We start from the raw sequence: 22,969 nt of genomic DNA, 5'->3' as shown, positions 1-22,969 counted from the left end.
TTTAACATTGGGAGGTAAAATTACTGTATTTGGTATCATTTTAAAGCCAATAGATGTTGCCAGTGTTAATACTTAAATAATATTTGAAAACATAAAAATATCGATCGGTTTGGGTTCAAACGAAGACATTGAAACTACCTGCCGACCGGCTGGGGTCAACCAACTAGTTTTTTATATCAAGGTTCAGTTGTTTTTATTGAATTTAGATATTTTTTCGCAGAGAGTTGTGTAGGGGAATATTTTACATATTTTAATTTCCAAGCTGTTTAATCGAAGCTATCAGTGAATAGTTTAAGATAAATATTAGATTTTTATGGGATTGGGTCAAAAATACTGGTTGTGATTGGGATGAGAATCACATTTTTAATTATTTAATGTTTAACATATTGATTTCAATTCAGGAAATCGTTCTCAAAAAACGCTTTTTGTACAAAATGTGTATACACATTTTTACATCATTTGTATAATAAACAAGGTTAAATATTGGAAATTGTATCGTTAAATATTAGTTAATTAAAAATGTAATTTTCATCTCAATATCGACCAATAATTGTGGCATAATCACATAAAAAAGATAATATTTGACTTTGACCATGCCATAAGAAAGTAGTTAACGGAACCTCGCTAAATAGTTTTAAAAAATCTTACAGAAATTTAAATTCTAAATAGTATGAGGGGTAGCCGACGAAAAATTCGTAAAGACGTACAGTTGATTTTGCTTTGTTTTTTTAAACAATCTTAAAAAGCAAAAAAAAAATTTTGCTTATAAAACGTTTTGTATAAATTCTAAAGAAAAATAATTTAAATAAAAGTTGTAGACCATAAAAAGTTTTCTATGTAGAGAAATACCAAATTTAAATACATAAATAATTGAGATAATTCCAAAAAACCATAAACTCTAAGATATTATATGTTTGTAGTAATTTATAAATGTTAATAACTTTGTTTTTTGACTAACGACAGATAATATAGCTACTTGAAATTATGGCAATTGATGAGTTATTAAAGTGTGCTAAATATCAAGCAGATCAAAAAATATTTTACAATTTATTCAATTTGTTTATCACAGAAAGCAATTATTTAAATAACTGTACTTGTCCAAACTCGTATGACTCTATAAGTATTTTGTAACTTGCAATCGATTCTTTGCGCTATCAGTTTTAGGGTATATTAAAAAAACTTTTAACATATTATTAAATTTTTTATTAAAAACCAGTTTGAATAGGGGACTTTTTAGTTTTTAGACCACTTAACGTTTTTTTAGTTTCTTTGACAAGTGAGGATTCGGTTATTTCTTCATATGGGCTATGAACAATTGTCTAGTCAAGTCAACACTATTAGAGAAGTTACCTATACTTTTCCAGTAGTCATGCAGACGGTTCATTTTGATTGTCCCCATATGGAACATAAGCTCGAGAAAAGTCTTAAATTCTGTTTGTGTTGTCTCTTTCCAAAACGCAATCCTCGATTTTTCTGAACGACTTTGTGCAAGTATTTCGTCAGTCACTTCCACCATTCATTTAATCTACATCGTCCTCGCTCGATGCCTCTAACAATGATTGTAATTCAGCAGTGGTCAATCTACGTTTATGTTCACATCTACCTTTTTTGGATGTCGAAGGCATATTATTTACATCCATTTCTTTATAAATACTATAACTCACTTTTACGGAGGTAATTAACAATAAAAACGTTCTACTGGAAACTATCAACTTACGACTTCCAATACTATAAGGCCACTTGGGGCACAATACGTTTTTACTCAATAATAGTTCCTGTATAAGTAAAATTATTTTTTAATGTGCTTCATTGGAGCACACTAGATATATTTCAGTTTTGCCATCACATTCTTCAGAGTATGTTTTAACTTTTTTAACTTTTCTATCGGCCTTTCTACTAGTCATGCTTCTTCTTAAAACTTTGTAACATCTTGTATACTTTCTTCTCTTTGTATTATCTACATCGCTTTGCCTTAGATGGTATTTTTGGGTGTAACTGGTCATGAGGGTTACAACATTTCTTTATTTGTAAATGCCTTCGCGAACTCCAGTCTGAACTCAAGGATAGGTTGTCGCTTTTTTTACGTTTTCTATTATTTAGCAACTAAGCATTGACTACTGCGGTATTAAATATTAATTCCATTGCCACTTTCCGGTACCACTTCAGAATTTTGCGTATTGGGCTTTGGTAAGAAGCCACTTGATCACTAAAATCAACACTCTTTTTCACCAAGTTATAATCGAGAATAATTTGTGGTTTTAGTACTTGTGTATAATTTTTCTTTTTATTTGATTAAACCAAGATACAACTATTATGTTTAAATGTTGCAAGAATTAAAACTGGTCTTTTGTCGACCCATTTTATCACTCGTAAAATCAATAATGGGGTTAAATTTCATCGAGAATAACTGGTTGCAACTTTTTTAATCGAGATTTTAGTTTTACATGTTTTTAGAGTAAAACATCTGCACATGAATAATTCGTTTCTCGAACAATGATTTCAATTCATCGACCAATATTCTAAAATAAGGTGTTATTACGTCGTCCGGAATATTATAAACTGGTTCTCTTTCATAAAGCATTGGAAATATGGTTTACACTCTATATTTAGAAAAATCTTTTACTGCAACTCTTGTTCGACCTAAACTAAATTAATACACAAAACAAATGAATCTATTTTTTTTTATAGAAATGCAGATTCCTGTCGGATTTTTATCAGTGCGGCATGAGTCACTGGTGTCTCGTATATCCGGACCTCTTATCGCATTACAAACGTAATTCTTAATTAGCAGTGCGGTACAAGATACATTTATATCGTATAATCTGAAAGCCGTAATAAGACCATAAGACCGTATGTTATAAATAAATATATTCCTAAAAGAATTATCTTGAAACATGAAATAAATACACTAAAAAAGTGCAATATTAAGTGTTATTTAAAAAATGGTATGTCATTCACGGCGGGCGTACAGTTAAAAACAAAAGTTTTCAGTGTTCTATTGCTTGATTATTATTATCTGGTATTCTGAAAATGTTGACATTTTTTCCTGGTCTGATCTTCCTCAACTAACATCATCTTTCTTAATTTGTGGGTTGTGTTGTTCAGGTCTCTTTAAGTGTTTTTGTTGGTATCCATACTGAATGATCTTCTTTAGACAATGTACTAATGTAGTGTTCAAATGTGGCATTGCTTGCGTCATGTAGCGCTGATGTTAATTGTCTGATTAGTCGATTATATTTGTGTTCGTCATTAAGATTTCGGCTTCTTGGTCATCTACCTCTTGCTCTTCATTTTTCGACTATTAGTTGTATAATATAATTCGCACTGTTATTTGTGTTTTCTTGATTTGGAATTGTTTATCGTGTAGCTCCATATGAAATAGTAAAAGATGAAAACGGCAGCATATTCATCCATAAAAAAAGGAAACGCGATAAAAGATATCTGAAACAACTGTTTTATGTTATAAGAGATGAAATAGTCCGAAATTGCCAGGTGAACAGGGTACTATAAAGAGGAAGTAGAATTAGCTATGAAACAGCTTAAATGGGGAAAAGAAGTAAGCTTAGACCAAATACCAGCAGGAATTATTCAACTGGGGAAAAAATTAAACGGATAACAATATTCACTCCATTTACAGAAAAGGGGGTGACCCGCAAAAATTTTAAGAACTTCTTTAATAGCCTCCAGTCAACAATTTCCTAATCATGTTTAAAAAACGTACGGAATGCACTGTATATACTAACCCAAACCGTCAACATACTTGTTGTTGCAGTTATGTATTACGATCAACTTAAAGGTTATGCACGACTCCTCTCGTATAGGTACACAGGCATGCACCCGTGCGGGAGAAAAAAGATTTGTCATAACGTTACATTATGTCACATTTTAACGTTGAATATTTTATGGTCCCCTTTGGATTATAAAACGAATGATCGTTACTAAATAACTTTACAAAGCAAGTCGTTTGCTGGGTATTAAAAAAACGTCTATGGCCATCATATAATTTTACGCTATTTCACGTTCTACGACGCATTCCACGTTTGACACACTGTCTTGTTTAGTTTTCTGTCATTTTATTTGTTAAATCCTATCTCATTCTCGTCACAGTGTCAAGGAGCAATAAATGTGTGCAGTAAACGGGAGGAATATGTTTAACAGTGAACGTTGGAGATTTTTCGAGTCTTTCATATTTTCTTCTTTGAGTGCCTCTCCTATCGGAGATTGGATATCATTAGGGCGATTCTAATTTTATTTACTGCTGTTTTGAATAATTCACTCATCACTAACTCATCAGGTGGCCAAAGTGTTTAAGTTTTCTCTTTTTTATATTCAGTATAACTTCTGGATCGTTATGTATTCTTACCCCTTCATTTGTAATTTTATCCACTCAACTTATTTTTAGTATACGGCAGTAGCACCACATCTCAAAGCTTTCAAGATTTGTAACATTCTTCTGTTTAAGAGTATATGCCTCAACACCGTAAAGCTAAGTACTGAATACATACTAAGTAGTTAACTAAAAGTGGACGTATGCAAAGAGATGTATGACGTAATCGTATGGTATTCGCTAAATCCTGTCACGTAATATGCCACATACCTCTGTGCCACATACCTCGTTTTATTGGTGCCAGTTTAAGGTGTTATTAGATGCAGCCATGTTGAATTTCTCTCCACTATCGTATTATCTTCGTTAAATCTTATCATTTTAGGCTCCATATATCCTGATTAGACCTATAGGACCGGAGATACGCAACTAAGGCTCTTTTGACATAACATATATAGGAGCAAAGATATATACCTAAGGTCCTTTTGACGTGTTGATGTATTTGATTTCTACGTCGTAGTATTCTATTGGTTAAATGTTACCATTTGAGGTACTGTACGTCACGATTGGACTAATAGGATCGAAGATACATAACTAAGGCCCTTTTGCCAGGCTACTCTATTTAATTTTTGTATCTCGTATTCGATTGGTTAAATCCTATCATTTGAGGTACTGTACGTCACGATTGGGCTACTAAAAACGAAGATACGTAACTAAGGCCCTTTTAACATTTTGCTGTATTTGATTTCTATCTCATTGTATTCTATTAGTTAAATTCTATCATTTGAGGTATCGTACGTCACGATTGGACTAATAGGACCGCAGATACATAACTAAGGCCATTTTGACATGCTACTTTATTAAATTTTTATACCTCATTGTATTTTATTTGTTAAATCCTTTCATTTGAGGTACTGCACTTCATGATTGGACTAATAGATCTAAAGATACACAACTAAGGCCCTTTTGACATTGTTCTGTATTTGATTTTTGTATCCCATTGTATTTTCTATGTTAAATCCTATCATTAGAGGTACTATACGTCACGATTGGACTAACAGAACCGAAGATACGTGACTACGGCCCTTTTGACATGTTGCTGTATTTAATTTTTTTATTTCATTTTTTTCAATTCGTTAAATCCTGTCATTTGAGATACTGTACGTCACGATTGGACTTATAGAAACGAAGATATATAATTAAGGCCTTTTTGACATGCTGCTATATTTGATTTTTCTGACTTATTGTATTTTATTGGTTAAATCCTATCATTTCAGGGGCTGTACGTCGCGACTGGACCAATTGGAGCGAAGATACAATAGGTAGTTACAATATATCATAACCCGTTACTTTTAACCAACCATGATGCCAGAATGATTTGTGGATGAAAAGAATATATATATATATATATATATATATATATTCTTAAATTTACTATTTCATTGTGGGTAATATTATATTCAACAGCGATGCCAAATTTCTGATGCTAAAATGATTGATAATGAAAGTGGGATATACATTTTCATGTATATAATGGCAGCGAGTAAACGGTAAAACCCTGAACTAAATATATATAATATTTTCACTGTACCATCATTTTAGACTCAAACATTTTCTGGAATAAACTTGTATAACTCAGTAAGGGTTAAAAAGAGAAAGCGGATATTTTAAAATATCAACACGGTATCAACACTCTAATCAATGAGATGGTTAAAATTCTTGTAGCAAGTACAGGAAAAAAGTTATTAAGGTCTTGTAAAGTAGCGTCGATATACAGATGCTACTTTGCAAGACGATGCTAAATTGATGGTAAAAGCATAATGTATCGATGCGAAAATGATAGTATGATGTATATATATATATATATATATATATATATATATATATATATATATATATATATATATATATATATATATATATATATATGTATATATGTATATATATATATATATATATATATATATATATATATGTATATATATATATTATATATATATATATATATATATATATATATATATATATATATATATATATATATATATATATATATATATATATATCAAGAGTCACGTCCTTTATACGCTCGATGAAGTGGCCTGCGTTCTTGACGTAAGAATCCGCTTCCTCTGCGTACGGTTGTAACTGATTGGCTAAGAACTTTGCGAGCGGCTGTGTGGGTGATCCGATTGAACTAACCATTGGTCGTAGTGGCATCCCAACTTTATGAACTTTTGGTAAACCGTAGAGCTTAGGGCACCTAGATGATTTTTCGCGTGGAATCAGCTTGGGCTGATCCTCCTTTTTTATGTCTTGACCCGGGACATTTGCTAGTGAGTTTTGACGTGGTGTCACTTTTTACTAACGTCCCAGTAGAAGAATCGTTAGAGATTATAGAAAAAAATTACCCAATACCACCGGATACAGTAAACCTAACGAGACACTGCCTGAACAACACATATTTCATATACAAAGACCAAAGGTACAAACAAGTCGAGGGAGCACCCATGGGTTCACCACTGTCACCGGTGATAGCAAATCTGTTTATGCAAGAAATAGAAATACGAGCAATAACAACGGCAGAGTATAAACCGAAACTATGGTTGAGATACGTGGACGACACCTTCATTATCTGGATACATGGGTAAGAAAAACTAAATACATTCCTAAATCACATTAATGCCATCCACCCTAAAATTCAGTTTACTATGGAACTAGAGAAAGACCAACAGCTACCGTTTTTGGATGTTTTAATAATAAAGAAAACAGATGGAACTTTAGGATACACGGTATACAGAAAACCAACACACACCGACAGATATCTACACGCTGACCACCATCCTGCACAACTGCAGTCAGTCATCAAAACCCTGACTATAAGATCAGAAAGATTAACAGATGAAGAACACAGGAACAAAGAAATGAAAACGGTCAAAACAGCATTAAGAAAAAATGGCTTCACCACGTACACAATTGAAAAGGCACAAAAATCACAAAGAGGAAAAAGCAAAGAATCAACAGAAGAAAAAGAAAAACCTATTGCTAAGACGATTTTACCGTACGTGAAGGGCACTACGGAAAAAATCAGTGGAGTCCTAAGAAAACATAAAATAGAGACAATATTCAACACGGATAAGAAAATTTCTAATATGCTTAACTCCGCAAAAACCAAAATCGCACTAGAAAACCAAGGAGTGTACAAGATTCCCTGTGGAGACTGCGACAAATCCTACATCGGACAGACTAATCGAAGAATTCAAGTAAGACGAGAAGAACATCGAAACGCTATTGCAAAGCAAGAAAAAACATCTTCCCTTGCACAACATGCCCTAACAACAGGACACACAATCGATCTAGAACAGACAACAATGCTAGCGAACATCGAACACAAAACCAAGCGAATAATCAGGGAAGCCATAGAAATAGAAAAATATCCAAATAACCTAAACACTCGAGATGATGCCCAAAGACTTTCAACAATATGGAAACCAGCTCTGCAAAGAACCGTCCAAAAAAATTCAACTTCAGTTAACGCACAGAAAAAACAAACAGCGAGACCGCCAGACAAGGCCCCGCCCACTCGCACACGTAATTAAACGAGCGCCGAAATGCCCAGTCGACCAATACTAATCGAGTAACGACGAGAAGTAGATCCACCAGGCTTGAGAATGGCAAGTGAGACCTTGCCGAAACGTCGCTAAAACAATGGTTTTCAAGAAAATCAGCATTTTACAACGCTGAGTCAAACCCGGAAAAATAGTGACAGCACATATAGCTCCCGGGGAAACCTCAAAACAAACATATATATAAATATATATACAGGGTGGTCCTTAAGTAATTGTACAAACAAAAACCGTAGATTCTGCACTTGAAAATATTACGATTTAAGCCAACTTGCTTTAATAAAATGTTGATATTAAGAAAGATACAGGGTGTTAAAGTGGAAATTTAAAATTTTATTTTTCGGTATAACTTTTACGTTTGTGAATATTTTTGGACAAAAATTTACAGTTAAATGCTTTTAAGTAGGATAAAATATAATTTTATACTTACTTTAATGTAACTAATAGAGGGCGCCACATATGCCACATGTGTGGCATACATTTGCGCTTAACTTTTTTATTCTTTAAGCTAGCTCTATTTGTGTTAAAAAATATTAAAGATACATTATTTTTACAAAGAAAAGGTATACTTGTTAGCAACCTAAAAATTCAATCGTTTTCGAGATAAATGCATTTCAAAGTCAGCTGCACAATAATTCTTAGTTTGATATTTGTGCGGTAAAGCACTGATTACCTGTAGATAAGCATAATTCATAGTTTATTCTTATTAAAAAAACTTCAAAGATGATAATGTAACATCACAACATGCTTTGTTATGGGTGATAAATGTCTTATTGGAGAAAAGATATTTCATCTTCTTCTTTAGGTGCCGTGTCCGTATTCAGACGTTCGCCGTCATCATATTTACAATTTCCCTTTGCTATCGCTTCTTAAGTTTCTATAATGGCGTTGTATTACGTTTTCTCTATTGTAAAATTCCAAAACCTTAAAATATGTGGTTTATGCAAGATGGTACACCACCACATTCTAGAGAGAAGGCAGTTAGAACATACTTAAATACAACTTTTCTGAACGTTGGATTGGTCGTGGTAGTCATATTCCTTGGCAATGTGGTGAGATATTGATATAATTATTTAATTCATAATTCGAGTCAATTCATAATAATCAAAATCCGAAAAGAATACTTATTGTTGATTACGTAAATTGTTTACCAATTTTAATTAGAACCAATAGAAACTAGAGCACAGGTATTGAATAACACATATGTGTCCTGTTTCATAATACTTTTGCTACAAATCTAACCTGAAAGACTCGGCATTTTTACAAAAACATAATCGTTGTCCTAATAACCGATATTGTTATAAATATAGTAAACACACAGGCAATTTAGTTTAGCATAATATTGGTTCATAACTAATAATAGTCCATTTGTTCGGGATGTAATTATAGTAACTCGTAAGCTGTAACGTAATCATATAAATAAGTAATGTCATTGATAGGTTATTCCGTATGTATATAAGTAACCAATGAACGAGATACATCACATTTTAATACAATATTTAACTTCTGCGACAAATACGATGTAGTTCCACAATATACCATAAGATTTGGATATGTATCCAAAATAATATATTCATCCATTATACATTATAGCCACCACGTAGCCCCGAATTTATTCCGATTGATTTTGGTGTATGGGGCGCATTAAAACAACGTGTCTATAAGAATCCCATACACATTCGCAACCAACTATGGGAAGAAATAAATACTGCAACAGTTTCTTTAGAACCAATGATAATATTTAATATGGGACGATCTTTTATGGAATATATTGACAAATGAATTAAAGAAAATGGTGGACATATCGAACACTTACTTTGCCAAAAAGTTATGTTATTTAGTTTAACTATTTCTTAATTTGGTTTGTAAACAAAATGTTTTCATTATGACTTTAATTTAACATAAAACGTAAAATGTTTGATGTAAAATCCTATTATTCTGTTATTTTGTCAAATCCTATTATGAATTATCCTGCTGATATATTTATTTTATTTAATATTTCGTTAACTATTAACTTTAGTTAAAGGTATTTTATAACAAAATTCAATTATTTATAACAAATTTAGTTAAAGGTATTAATGTTTTTGTTTATTTTTTCTTCGTTGCCTGGAGTAACTGCCTTAGATCAGAATTATGCAGCTGATTTTTAAAATGCGATTATCTCGAAAACTGTTGAGTTTTGAAGTTATTAACAAGTATACTTTTTTTTGTTAAAATAATGTATCTTTAATATTTTTTATCCCAAATACAGGTAACTTAAAGAGCAAAAAAGTTAAGTGCAAATTTATACCACATATTTGGCATAAGTGGCGCCCTCTATCAGTTACATCAAAGTGTGCATCAAATTATAATGTCTCATATTTAATAGTACCTATTTCTAAATTTTCATACATAAATGTTTACAAATATGAAAGTTATAGCGAAAAATAAAATTTTAATTTTACACTTTAACACCCTGTATCTTTCTTAATATCAACATTTTATTAAAGCAATTTGGCTTAAATCGTAATATTTTAAAGTGTAGAATCTACTGTGTCTTTTTGTACAATTACTTAAGGACCACCCTGTATATAAAGATATATATAAATATATATATATGTTTGTTTTGAGGTTTCCGCGGGAGCTATATGTGCTGTCACTATTTTTCCGGGTTTGACTCCGCGTTGTAAAATGCTGGTTTTCTTGAAAACCATTGTTTTGGCGACGTTTCGGCAAGGTCTCACTTGCCATTCTCAAGCCTGGTGGATCTACTTCTCGTCGTTACTCGATTAGTACTGGTCGACTGGGCATTTCGGCGCTCGTTTAAATACTCTCTCGGCGGCGCGCGGGCTCTTGTGCACACAGGCAGGATCAATCACAAGAGCCCGCGCGCCGCCGAGAGAGTATTTAAACGAGCGCCGAAATGCCCAGTCGACCAGTACTAATCGAGTAACGACGAGAAGTAGATCCACCAGGCTTGAGAATGGCAAGTGAGACCTTGCCGAAACGTCGCCAAAACAATGGTTTTCAAGAAAACCAGCATTTTACAACGCGGAGTCAAACCCGGAAAAATAGTGACAGCATATATATATATATATATATATATATATATATATATATATATATATATATATATATATATATATATAAATATACATATATTATATATATATATATATATATATATATTTACATATATTATATATATATATATATATATATATATATATATATATATATATATATATATATGTATATATATGTATATATATATATGTATATATATGTATATATATATATATATATGTATATATATATATATATATATATATATATATATATGTATATATTTAATATTACAATTAGTCAATTCATGTCTCATAATGCTTGACTTTTTCATATTAGGAATCCTTGTATACAAGGAGCACCAATGCTTAGCATACGCTGATGATGTGGTTCTCATTGCAAGAAATGGAAAAGAACTATCAAATATAACAAAAAGACTGATTCGGGAAAGCTATAAAATGAGACTGAAAGTTAATATTGATAAATCGAAGTACATGGAGATCTCGAGCAAAAAAAGAATAAGCACCAGGAGATCCTTTAAATTGGAGGTGGAGAATGGATCAGTTGTAGAATTCGAGAAGGTGGATGAATATATGTACTTAGGTACTCTTATTGATCAGGCATATAAAGAAGAAACTGAAATCAACCTGAGACTGACCAAGAGCAACAGGTGTGCTGGAGCCATGAGCAAAATAATAAGGCCAAAGATATATCTCGTAATACAAAAATAAGAGTATACAAAACTATAATTAGACCCACAATGCTATACGCTGCCGAGACATGGACTATGAACAAAACCGTACAGAACACATTGGAAGCATGGGAAGGAAAGATACTTCGCAGAATATTTGGTGGAAAAGTAGTAGAGGGAGAATGGAGAAGACGAACTAATGCAGAAGTGTATCAGTTGTATGCTAACCCTACAATAACAAATGTGGTGAAAAAACGTAGACTAGAATGGCTTGGCCATCTAGAAAGACTGCAAGGTAATAGACTAGTCAAGAATATTGCTTGGAGAGTACCTGAGGGCAAAAAAAAAGAGAGGAAGACCAAGAAAGAAATGGAGAGATGCAGTGATAAAAGATGTCAGAGAGATGGGAATCAGAGATTGGAAGCTGTTAGCTAAGACTAGAAAACGATGGAAATTATCCATCCAGCAATGGGCCTAAAAGGCCTGTTAACGCTGTACATACATACATACATACATACATATTAGGAATATAGCGTCAAACTTTCTGAAAATAGAAGAGGTATAGAAAGGAGGTATCTTTTAGGCAACTAAACACAAGATTGATTGGGAAAGCTTCAAACAAGAACTGTGAGCAATTCTGTAAAGTTAATAACAATAGAACAACTTGACTTTGAAGACGAGCTATTTACAAAACGGATCCAAAAAGTAGCATGAAACAATACACCAAACAACCTAAGTCGAATAGAAGGAAAAAAGTAGCTAAAAGAACGATGGGATATAACCTCAGAAAATAGGAAGCTAAGATAAAAATGGCAACAGGGCAGATATCCACCTCATAAAACAGAACTAAGCAATGCAAAAACTATAAATAGAAAACCAGACGAAATACGAATGAATCAATTGGACAATTAGCAAATTGACCTATAAAAAAGCACTGACTATTCATTATGGAAGGTTACTAAGAAACTGAAAAGACACATCATGCATAACCCTCCAATAAAAAATGCAGATGATAGCTGAGCCATAAACAATAAACAAAGCTAAATGTTTTGTAGAATATTTAAAAACACATTTAAACCAAGCGAGGGAGATGACCTTGAGGAACTGACTGATAGTTACCAAGACAAAATAGAAATTAAATTTGTTACTTGCAAAGAAGTTCAAAAGGAAATAAATGAAATAATTAGTTCTATAAAAACGCCTGATTCCGATTTGGTAACAGGAAAAATATTAAAACAGCTTAAAAAAAAGCTATATTGAAAATTACTAACTTACTAAATGCATTATTCAGACTTAAGCATGGGTCGATTCACTGGAAAGATGCGGAGCAAATAAAGTTTCATCATACAGACCTATATCTCTGCTGCCTGTATTATCAAAACTATTTAAAACACTCTTGGTAAAAAGATTGAAACCAATAATAGACTAAAGGGAACCTCATACCACCTTATCAGTTTGGTGGATGATCAAATACTAGGATAAATAATTTAATAGAAAGAGCTCTGGAAAGAAATAAAGTTTGTTCAGCCGTCTTTCTGAATGCTGCTCAAACTTTCGATAGAGTATCACATAAGGTCTTTACAAACAGGCTTTGACAAACTAAAATAAGTACTACCAAAACAATTCTCTCAATTATTGGAATCTTATATTTTAAATAGATTTTTCAGAGTCAAGTAAGGGGAGGCGTATTCTGGACAGAAATAAATCAAACCGGGGGTACCACAAGGTAGTGTACTGAGACCGCTACTCTACCTATTATAAACTATTGATATTCCAGACCTTGAAGAAAATGAGAGAGGCACTTTCGCTGACGACCAAGCTATCCTATCAGTTGAAAAAGTCCATGAGGAAGCTACAAGAAAACTGCAGATCTCAGTGAATAAAATCAATTATTGGACAAAAAAAGGAGAATTACAAGTAATGGTATAAAATCAGTGCATGTCAACATTGAAGTGATAGAGATGTTTGATAATAGGGTACTAAGGACCAGCGTTGATGCCCCATGCTACATAAAAAACAGCTGTATCCACCGAGATCTGAAGATGAAGGCAGTAGAACAAATGATTGCAAAATGTGCCAGCAAACATAAACAACGTCTACTTCAATATGTCAATATCAAGACTATCCAACTCCTCGATAACATAGATATGAAAAGAAGGCTCAAGAGGGCAAAACTCTTTGAGTTAGTGAAGTGAAAATAGTTAGCGTAAAAGCAAAACATTGTGCGAGCTTAATATACATGTGCAACGTGTAAATATTACTGTAAGTAAGTTAGTACGGATAGAAACATTACTAAATAAAACTATAGTTCTTAAAATGACAGCTGCAACTATTTAAGTTATAATAAAACTACTCACTAATCTTCTTGATCAGATTGTAGTACACAGTACCCTCAGATTGTTGGTATAATAAAAAAAATGTCTCATGAAAAAAGATCAACATTAATTTATAATATCAAAAATAATAATAAATGTAAAAATATATTATTTTATTTCTATTTCAGAGCACCTCAAAATTTGGCGCCCGGGCGTTCACCCGGCCTGACCACTCCTTTATCCGGCGCTGTTGAGATTGTTACTTGTTACACATCTCAACATTACACATTACAAAATAACAAACATTTAATATAAACTTTTCTCTTATTTAACCTTCACTAATAAATTTGTGGTTCTTATCTGCTAGTCCAAATCACAACAATTTTTTCTTTTATCTTCTGAAATATGTTCAAAGGTTTGTAAAATATTATTTTTACTAACAAATGGTTTTTTTGACATGTTTACTTACAAAATTACGCAAAATTTCAAACGTACTTACCACAACAACTGCTACCAATGTTCCACTATCCTCAGTTGAAGTATTTTTTGTTATTAGAGAAAAATAAACAGGAGTAAACAATAACAATATATTCCACACTATTATCGCTAACCTTGCAGCGTCACATCTATTCATGTTTAAAATAATACTATTAAAAAATTCGCATGTGTCATATTCAGGCTGAGAAAATATTTAATATGTGCCAGCGTAGAAGATTTTTACTATGTAGTTTCCGCATATTTCGGAATAATTCATAATTTGTGTCATTTAAATAATTTGCTTAAATTTGGTTTAGACTTTTGACAGCGTCATTATTATCAATATAATTCAATATAGTAAAATAGCAGTTTACAAAATTATTAAATTAGATTTTTGCACTTAAAATTGTATTTATTATTATCATTTTTTTTAATGATAATGATGATATTTATTAATAATTATATGTATTCTACTATAATTCGCCTGGGAATTGAAATGAAAATTTCATGGGAATGACAACTACTCATGGGTTGAAAACACCAAACACCATACTTCTTATTTTATTAGGAACCCTGTGATTTACATCTTTATTGTTACTTGCGCTTACAGTACGCATTTTTGATTTAAAATAGATACAAATTATTGTATGAGCAATTTAGGTTAATACGAGATGCTATTTGAGTTTCTAGACTATGGAAAAATCTTTGAGTTGAGAAACATGAGTTGTAATTAGGCATTGCACAGTCGAGCGGAGTCGCGGCATGCAAGCTACTATATAACAAGAAAAAAAACGACTTGCAAGTGACGTGAGCCGGGAGGACGCCAGTTTCTACTACGCCGCCACGTACACGTGGCTTCCACATTAACCGCGAGATGGATTTCAACGTGGTTACACAACTATTTATTACTGCTGTTAAAAACCAGCCTGGCTTATGGGATACGACATTAGAATATTACTATGACAGAATTAAGAAGCGACATATTTCTTTTTTTCTATTACGGTGGAACCTCGATTATCCGTCAAGGCACCGGACCAAGGGTATGACGGATAATCTTAAAGACGGTTAACAGAACATTAAAAAAAATTCATAGTATAACTCTCAAATTTGATTTGTATGTTTTATTTGACAACATAAGAGGGATTTATGTTAGTACAGTCGAATCAATTTCATTTAAAATATTCCGAAATCTTTATTTGTTTTATTGCTACTTCACATTTTGCAACGGCTGAATCTCTTAATCGACAGAAAATCACCAAATCTACCTTATTTGCTTCTTCTTGCCGAGAATACCACTCGATGAATTGTTGTAAGTGCGATGCAGCTTCTCTAGCTTCTTTACGCAAATCTTTGTGAGTTGCAACATCGCCACCGTCAAAGTCTGTGTCAGCTTCTGAATATATTTCGTCTGCCTCTGTTGCCATTTCAACGATTTCATCATCTGTCGGCAATCGATAGCCGTTTGCGTCCTCATCACAAATAAAGCATTCGTTTATGTCATCTTTAGGTAACGAAAACAAAACAGTTAATTCAGCCATAACTTCATTTGTTACCCTCGGCTATCAAGGGGGCATGTCATCTTGAGTTGACTCAGGCTATATTATTCCACGCTCTTTTCAGCGTTACTTCCAAAACATCAGCCCAAGCATCCACAGCATTGTCGACTGCATGTTTTAAATTGTATGCTTTCCAGTATTCTGGCAAAGAATATTCCTCTCCCATAACTAGGTTTTGAATAAATTTTTTCTGTATATTTTTTGAATGTTTCAATGACCGATTGATCAATTGGCTGTATCAATAATGTATTCACAGGCAGAAAAGAGCACGTGATATTTCCATCGTCACTTCGCAGCATATCGGCTTCAGGATGGGCAGGTGCATTGTCCAAAATGAGAATCGTCTTTGGTGGCAATTTTTTTGCTTGCAAGTATTATCAAACGTCTGGTATAAAACCCTAAAAAACAAGATGTTAGAGAAATAGATAAACAAATTTTGGTTTGAAGTACATACCTTTTTGAACCAGTCAGCGAATATTTCCTGGTACATCCATGCATTATGCTGTGCGTAGTAGTTAACGGAAAGCGCGTTTATATTTATGCCCTTGAAACAACGTGGTTTTTTTGCTGTACCAATCAATAATAAAGAAAGGCGATGGTAAAAACTTGCATTTGAACACATCATTGCTGTGATTCGTTGCTTTTGCGTTTTAAATCAGGGTGCATATTTTTCAAAAAGCGCAGCGAGTGTTTTCGTTGGCAATGCTTAGTAGTTTAAACCAGTTTCATCCTCATTGAACACTTGATCGCCTATCAAACCATATTCATCGATCATAGCTTGAAACTTTCTTTTATATTCGTCAACGACTTCAAAACTTGTGGCGCTCAATTTATTACTTTCGATTATCAGTTCCCGTATACCGTAGTGATTTTTAAACTTTTCCAACCAACCGCTGCTTCCTTTGAATGAAGGATCGCCATTCAATTTAATGTTGAAAAACAACGCTTTTTCGGCAACAATTGTTCCAGACAAAGGAACACCTTCTGAATTAAATGAATACCTGCCGAATATAGAACGGTCAGAAATTACAGTAATGTTTGGGTCATTCGGAGTTACAATAGAGTCTAGTATACAATTGAGTGTTGAGTGATAAGTATTTACTGATTATTGAATGGTTAGAAATCGGTATTAGGAAGTATTTAACTTTATATCGAGTGTCAAGACAGTCAAGCATAAAAAGCGTTCATAAAATATTATGTTTTAAATCATGAATGTGTTGCTTGTGTGAGTCCATTTCAAAAGGTAAAAGAAATAATAAATTAGACTTACTCACAATCAATTTAATTTAACTAATCAGACGACCGGTTTCGCTTTCTACAATATGCAAAGCATCTTCAGGTCACGATACAAAGTTAAATAAATGATGCCGGTACTCTATTAATTGATGGTTGAAAGAACATGGTTCAAACTATCTTGTATTGTTGATTGGAGAACTCAAGTCAACTATTGTAATTAGTTAACAGTAAACAGGGAAGTTCTTGAGGAGACAGATTTTATTAAATGAAGTAGAGATAGGTGAAATGTAATTGTTTGTTTGATGAAAGTAATGTTCTATACCACTAAGTTCTTTAAAGTTATTTATATTTATTCTGGAGATATATTTATGAAATGTGTGTTATTTATTGAGATTTTTATTTTTATTTTGGGAGGTGACAGTTGTAAGACAATGAATAAGAATAGATGTACAAATTGTGTGGGTGTGCAATTAGATTAGCTTGTAATTATCAAATTTCTTTGATAGAGTTATCTTGTAATATGTGGCAAATGGATGTAAACTTCACTATATAAAGTTAAAAATTAAAATTGAGACACTTTAAAACACACAGAAAACACACAAAAACACTTAAAAAACGGGGGGACGAAACAGACATTAAATTTAAAAAATGGGGAGGATTTGGAAGAACTACATCTCTTACTTTTGTACTTTTTAAAATCTCGTACTTTTTTAAATTTAATGTCTGTTTCGTCCCCCCGTTTTTTAAGTGTTTTTGTGTGTTTTCTGTGTGTTTTTAAGTGTCTCAATTTTAATTTTTAACTTTATATAGTGAACTTTACATCCATTTGCCACATATTACAAGATAACTCTATCAAAGAAATTTGATAATTACAAGCTAATCTAATTGCACACCCACACAATTTGTACATCTATTCTTATTCATTGTCTTACAACTGTCACCTCCCAAAATAAAAATAAAAATCTTAATAAATAACACACATTTCATAAATATATCTCCAGAATAAATATAAATAACTTTAAAGAACTTAATGGTATAGAACATTACTTTCATCAAACAAACAATTACATTTCACCTATCTCTACTTCATTGGATAAAATCTGTCTCCTCAAGAACTTCCCTGTTTACTGTTAAACAATTACAATAGTTGACTTGAGTTCTCCAATCAACAATACAAGATAGTTTGAACCATGTTCTTTCAACCATCAATTAATAGAGTACCGGCATCATTTATTTAACTTTGTATCGTGACCTGAAGATGCTTTGCATATTGTAGAAAGCGAAATCGGTCGTCTGATTAGTTAAATTAAATTGATTGTGAGTAAGTCTAATTTATTATTTCTTTTACCTTTTTTATTATTTTTTACTTTAAATGTAGCTAAATATTGTAAATTATTTTGTAAATTTATATATATTTGTCAATTATTTTGTAAACTGATATATGTATTTAGCAATGAAGCCAGAAACCTCAAAACAGGAATTGCTAAATTACTACAGATAGTTAGTAGATGACAATTTCTTAAATCTAATTCGAAAAAATGTATCTGCTTTTTGTTAGTACTTGCAGATGCAGTGTATAGTAACAGTGTTTATATTGTGCGAAAATAAAATATTTTATTTTTTTAATATCCTGGCTACGTTTATTGTTGCCCCGGGGAGCCAAGTAACATTTAACCAAATTTTTCACGTTTTTGTTTTTTTTTTTTCAATTCATTTCATATAATTATAATAAGTGCTCTTGCCCATAATTTTATGGAAAATAATTTTTGACATATTCTTAAAAATTATTCCAATACAGTGAAAGCCAAATAAAGTTGCGTTCACGTCATTATTGTCAACATTTGCAGCGTTGTCAGATGGTTCATAAAGTATGAAAATTAACAGAAAAGAACTGAAGTAAACAAAAAAGGTGAAGGTACCAAATTTCACACTATATTAAATGGAATTTGAAAATGAGTGTTTTTTTTCATTTGTTTTTTGGTAATTACATTCATGAATAGATTTAACAAAGTAAGGAATTCCACAATAAAAGTAGTAAGGTTATTACTGAGTTACCAAACAATAAATATAATAAAAATAGAACCACAAGCAGTAAAATAAAATATTTTTTAATAATGAACGTATTTTTAAAGACAAAACATGACATTAAAAAAACAACATCAACGAACTAAACTTTTTCTAAATCTGATTCCACATTAGTGTCACTCTCTCTTCACTAATAACATTTATTACTATTGGACTAATTTCCAAGTCTTCCAGGAGGAAGACGTAAAACTTTGTGTCCATACCGTTCTGCCATATCGTCCAATATATACTTGGTTTGTGGTTGATTTCTAAAAAAATGTTTAAAATAAATTACACTTATATGTAAGATTATATCTGTATATTTACTGAGAAACGATGGGCAACAGTTCTGTTTTGAACATCATATGGGAATAGGGAATGCTTTTTTTGTCAACCACTCCTCAATAGCACTTTTTGACCATCCTGTATTCGGAGTGTTATACAATAACATACTGTGATAAGGTGCATTATCGAGTACTATTAGAGAAGGATTCTCTAAGCTTTGCAGCAACTGATATTCAAACCATTTCAAGAAATTTGCCTGGTTCATTTTCTCAGGATAATTAGTAAGTTGAGATTTTGAACAAAATATTGCTTCAGCACCCTCTATAAATCCGGTTTCATTTCCGGCATGGAGTATAATATATCTGAAATGATATTATTTAAATGTTCATATAACAACTTACGTTAATACAACAAACCTTTTGCCATCCGTTTTAGTGGTTTTAACACTCTTTATATTTTCATTTTTCCAAGAACGACCAGTTCCAAGTTTCATCGAGAAACACGAATTGGTATATACCTTCATCCTTCGCTTCTTTATAAGTTATCAAGAATTGTACTCTTTTACAAACAACGTCAGGTAATTCCATAACTCTTCGTCGTTGATTATCCTTTATCCACTCAAACCCAAGTTGTTTGATACTTTAGTGGATAAATTTGATTGAGTGGATACAATATTTTTAAAAAAGTGGTATTACCATTAAAAATTCTTTATCTCTCAGTTGGGACCACTTTGATTAAACCGGTACGTGCTGTTCTAAAAGCATACAGAAATAAAATTATGTTAAATGTATATTCGTTATAATCATACTTACTTCTCAGGTACATATTGTAAATGGAATCACGAATAGAGCTTGTATATAAAGTTGTTGTATTTGTTACTCGTTTATTAGTGTAACGCTTTTTTTTGGTGACTCGAACTGTTCACCTTTTTTCTGCATTTGACATATTCTGCTTACTGTTCTTACACTGATTTTTAAACCAGCAGCTACACGCTAAAATAATACAAATTTTTGTAAAGTAAAGTAATGATATTTCATTCGCATATTATCTTTTGCACAGCATGCATTAAGGGCTAACAAAGGGTCACTATTTTTCCTTTCTTCTTCAAAATAGTTAACTAATGAAGCCACTAGTTCTTTGCATCGACTGTTCAGTTGTTTGGGCATTTTGAGAAATAAGTAAATGTTTTTCACAATATAACCTCAAAAATCGATAATAACACGAGTACAAAAGTCACAAAACACTGATTGAAAACTCACCAAACGACGCGGCAACATGACAATATTTCTGATAGTGACTAATACTCCGTAATTAATTGGTGGTTTCTTCATGAACATTTCAACACAAAATTTTACAATGAGGGACGTCTAAATCCAAAAAAGCTATATTGTACAATATTTTTTTACAAAAGTTCTTTTATTAATCGAGTTATTTTTAGAAGTGATTGTTTACCATACTAAAGTAACATACACTTTTCTATAGTAATGTAGCCACACATACAATGGAATTACGACCTTGGTGACGTACACGCAACTTTATTTGGCTTTAACTGTACGTGACTATAATAACATATAATATATTTAAAAAATTATTAATTCAAGTTTTTTTTTTAATTTTAGAGTCAACGAAAGTTAAAAATGGAAAACTCGCTGGTTTTGGATTTTTTACAAAAATAATAATAAAACTGAGGCTGAGTGTTCTTTTTCCAAAAAAAAATCCTTAAATATTATGGTAGTACAATCAATAAAAAAAACACCTAACAAAAATACACTCATTTCAACTTAAAGAAGCAGTTGAAGGTTCCGATGATCAAACTCTTCCAATGCAACTAGATTTTATAAATCAACCTTCGTGCAGCCGAGCCAGAGAAGATGTCCCTCATGTAGCCGATCAACCTAAACCTTAAACCCAGCCCCCTCCTAAAAGAAGAAAACAATTAAGATTATTTTGGAGGTCCCTGCACTACTGAACTTAATGATGACGTAAAGTGTAAAATAGACAATAGTGTACTAAAAATTATTGTTTTAGATTACCAACCATTTGCATTCATAAAAAATAGGGGATTTAGGGGGTTTGTTAATAATTTAAACTCCATGTATTCTTAACTAATCAATATTCTAAGGTAAGGTCAGCAATAATAGAGGTATTCAAGGAAATAAAATTTGTTTCTTTGACAACAAACCTATGGATATCTGACAGTAACAAAGCATACATAAGTCTATCTTGTCACTATGTTCATAATAATAAACTAAATTCTTAAGTGTTATTTACAAGCAAAATTTTAGGACCCCACATGGGGACAATATTAGGCAACGCTATAAAGCTTATTTTAAACGAATGGGAAATAATTAGTAGGATTGTTACTGTTGTTTCTGATAACGGCAGTAACGTAAAATGTGCAATTAACGAATTTCTGAAAAAACACCACCACCCTTGTGTTGCACATACTCTAAATTTATGTATTGTAGACAGTTTAACTTTAGAAGAAGGAGAAATACTTACTGAAGAGAGCAAAATAAAGGAAGTATGGGAACAATATATAATCCATCTGTTCCATGACGAGAGAGAAAATGAACAAAATATAGGTGAAGAAAAACAATACCTACAAATTTTACCCTCAGAAGTAAAGAATGCCCTACAGAATGTAAAACAAGGAAAAGCACCGGGTCCTGATCAAATTCCAGTTGAACTGTTAAAAGCCTTAGATGACGGTAATATAAAGAGACTCACCCGAATTCTCAACCACATATATATGTAGAGGGCAACATCCCGGAAGAATTGCTTAAATCGATATTTTTACCTCTACCAAAAAACAACAATCCCAGATCTACTATAGATTGATAAGCCTAATGTGCCACCCTTTAAAGATTCTCTTGAAAATTGTTCAAAACCGAATTTATAAGAAATGTGAGGAGCAGATAGATGAAACTCAGTTTGGCTTCAGAGGAGGCATGGGTACAAGAGAGGCATTATTTGCGTTGACGGTACTCTTGCAGAAATGTCGGTAATATAACAAGAGTGCATAGTATGCTTCATAGACTTTAGGAAGGCCTTTGACCGAGTGCAGCATATGAAGTTAATAGATGAATTAAAAAACATCAATTTAGACAAAAAAGACATTGAGTTTATTAAGGCTATATACTGGAACCAGAAAGCAGTAGTAAAGGTGAACGATATAGAAACAAATAATTTACCGATTGCGAGAGGGGTTAGGCAAGGATGCGTCTTGTCTCCGACGCTTTTCAACGTGTACTCACAGGTCATATTCAGAAAGGCCTTATGGGAAAGAAAAGAGGGAATAAGAATTGGTGGAGAAATCATAAACACCATGAGATTTGCAGATGCCACGG

At 32.3% G+C, this 22,969-nt stretch overlaps 1 protein-coding gene across 1 annotated transcript in view; it reads right to left on the bottom strand.

Moving 5' to 3' along the window:
- LOC140436943 (lysosomal acid phosphatase-like) overlaps positions 1-14,798 on the bottom strand; it is a 101,634-nt gene extending 86,836 nt beyond the window's left edge. Inside the window, exon 1 of the mRNA XM_072526122.1 lies at positions 14,501-14,798. Within this exon, the coding sequence (XP_072382223.1) occupies positions 14,501-14,635 (135 nt within the window). The 5' untranslated portion in view covers positions 14,636-14,798. The remainder of the gene's footprint in view (positions 1-14,500) is intronic.
- Positions 14,799-22,969: the final 8,171 nt, after the last annotated feature.

Source organism: Diabrotica undecimpunctata, chromosome 3, assembly GCF_040954645.1.
Source record: "Diabrotica undecimpunctata isolate CICGRU chromosome 3, icDiaUnde3, whole genome shotgun sequence".
NCBI lineage: Eukaryota > Metazoa > Arthropoda > Insecta > Coleoptera > Chrysomelidae > Diabrotica > Diabrotica undecimpunctata.
This window is presented reverse-complemented; position numbering and strand designations above follow the sequence as displayed.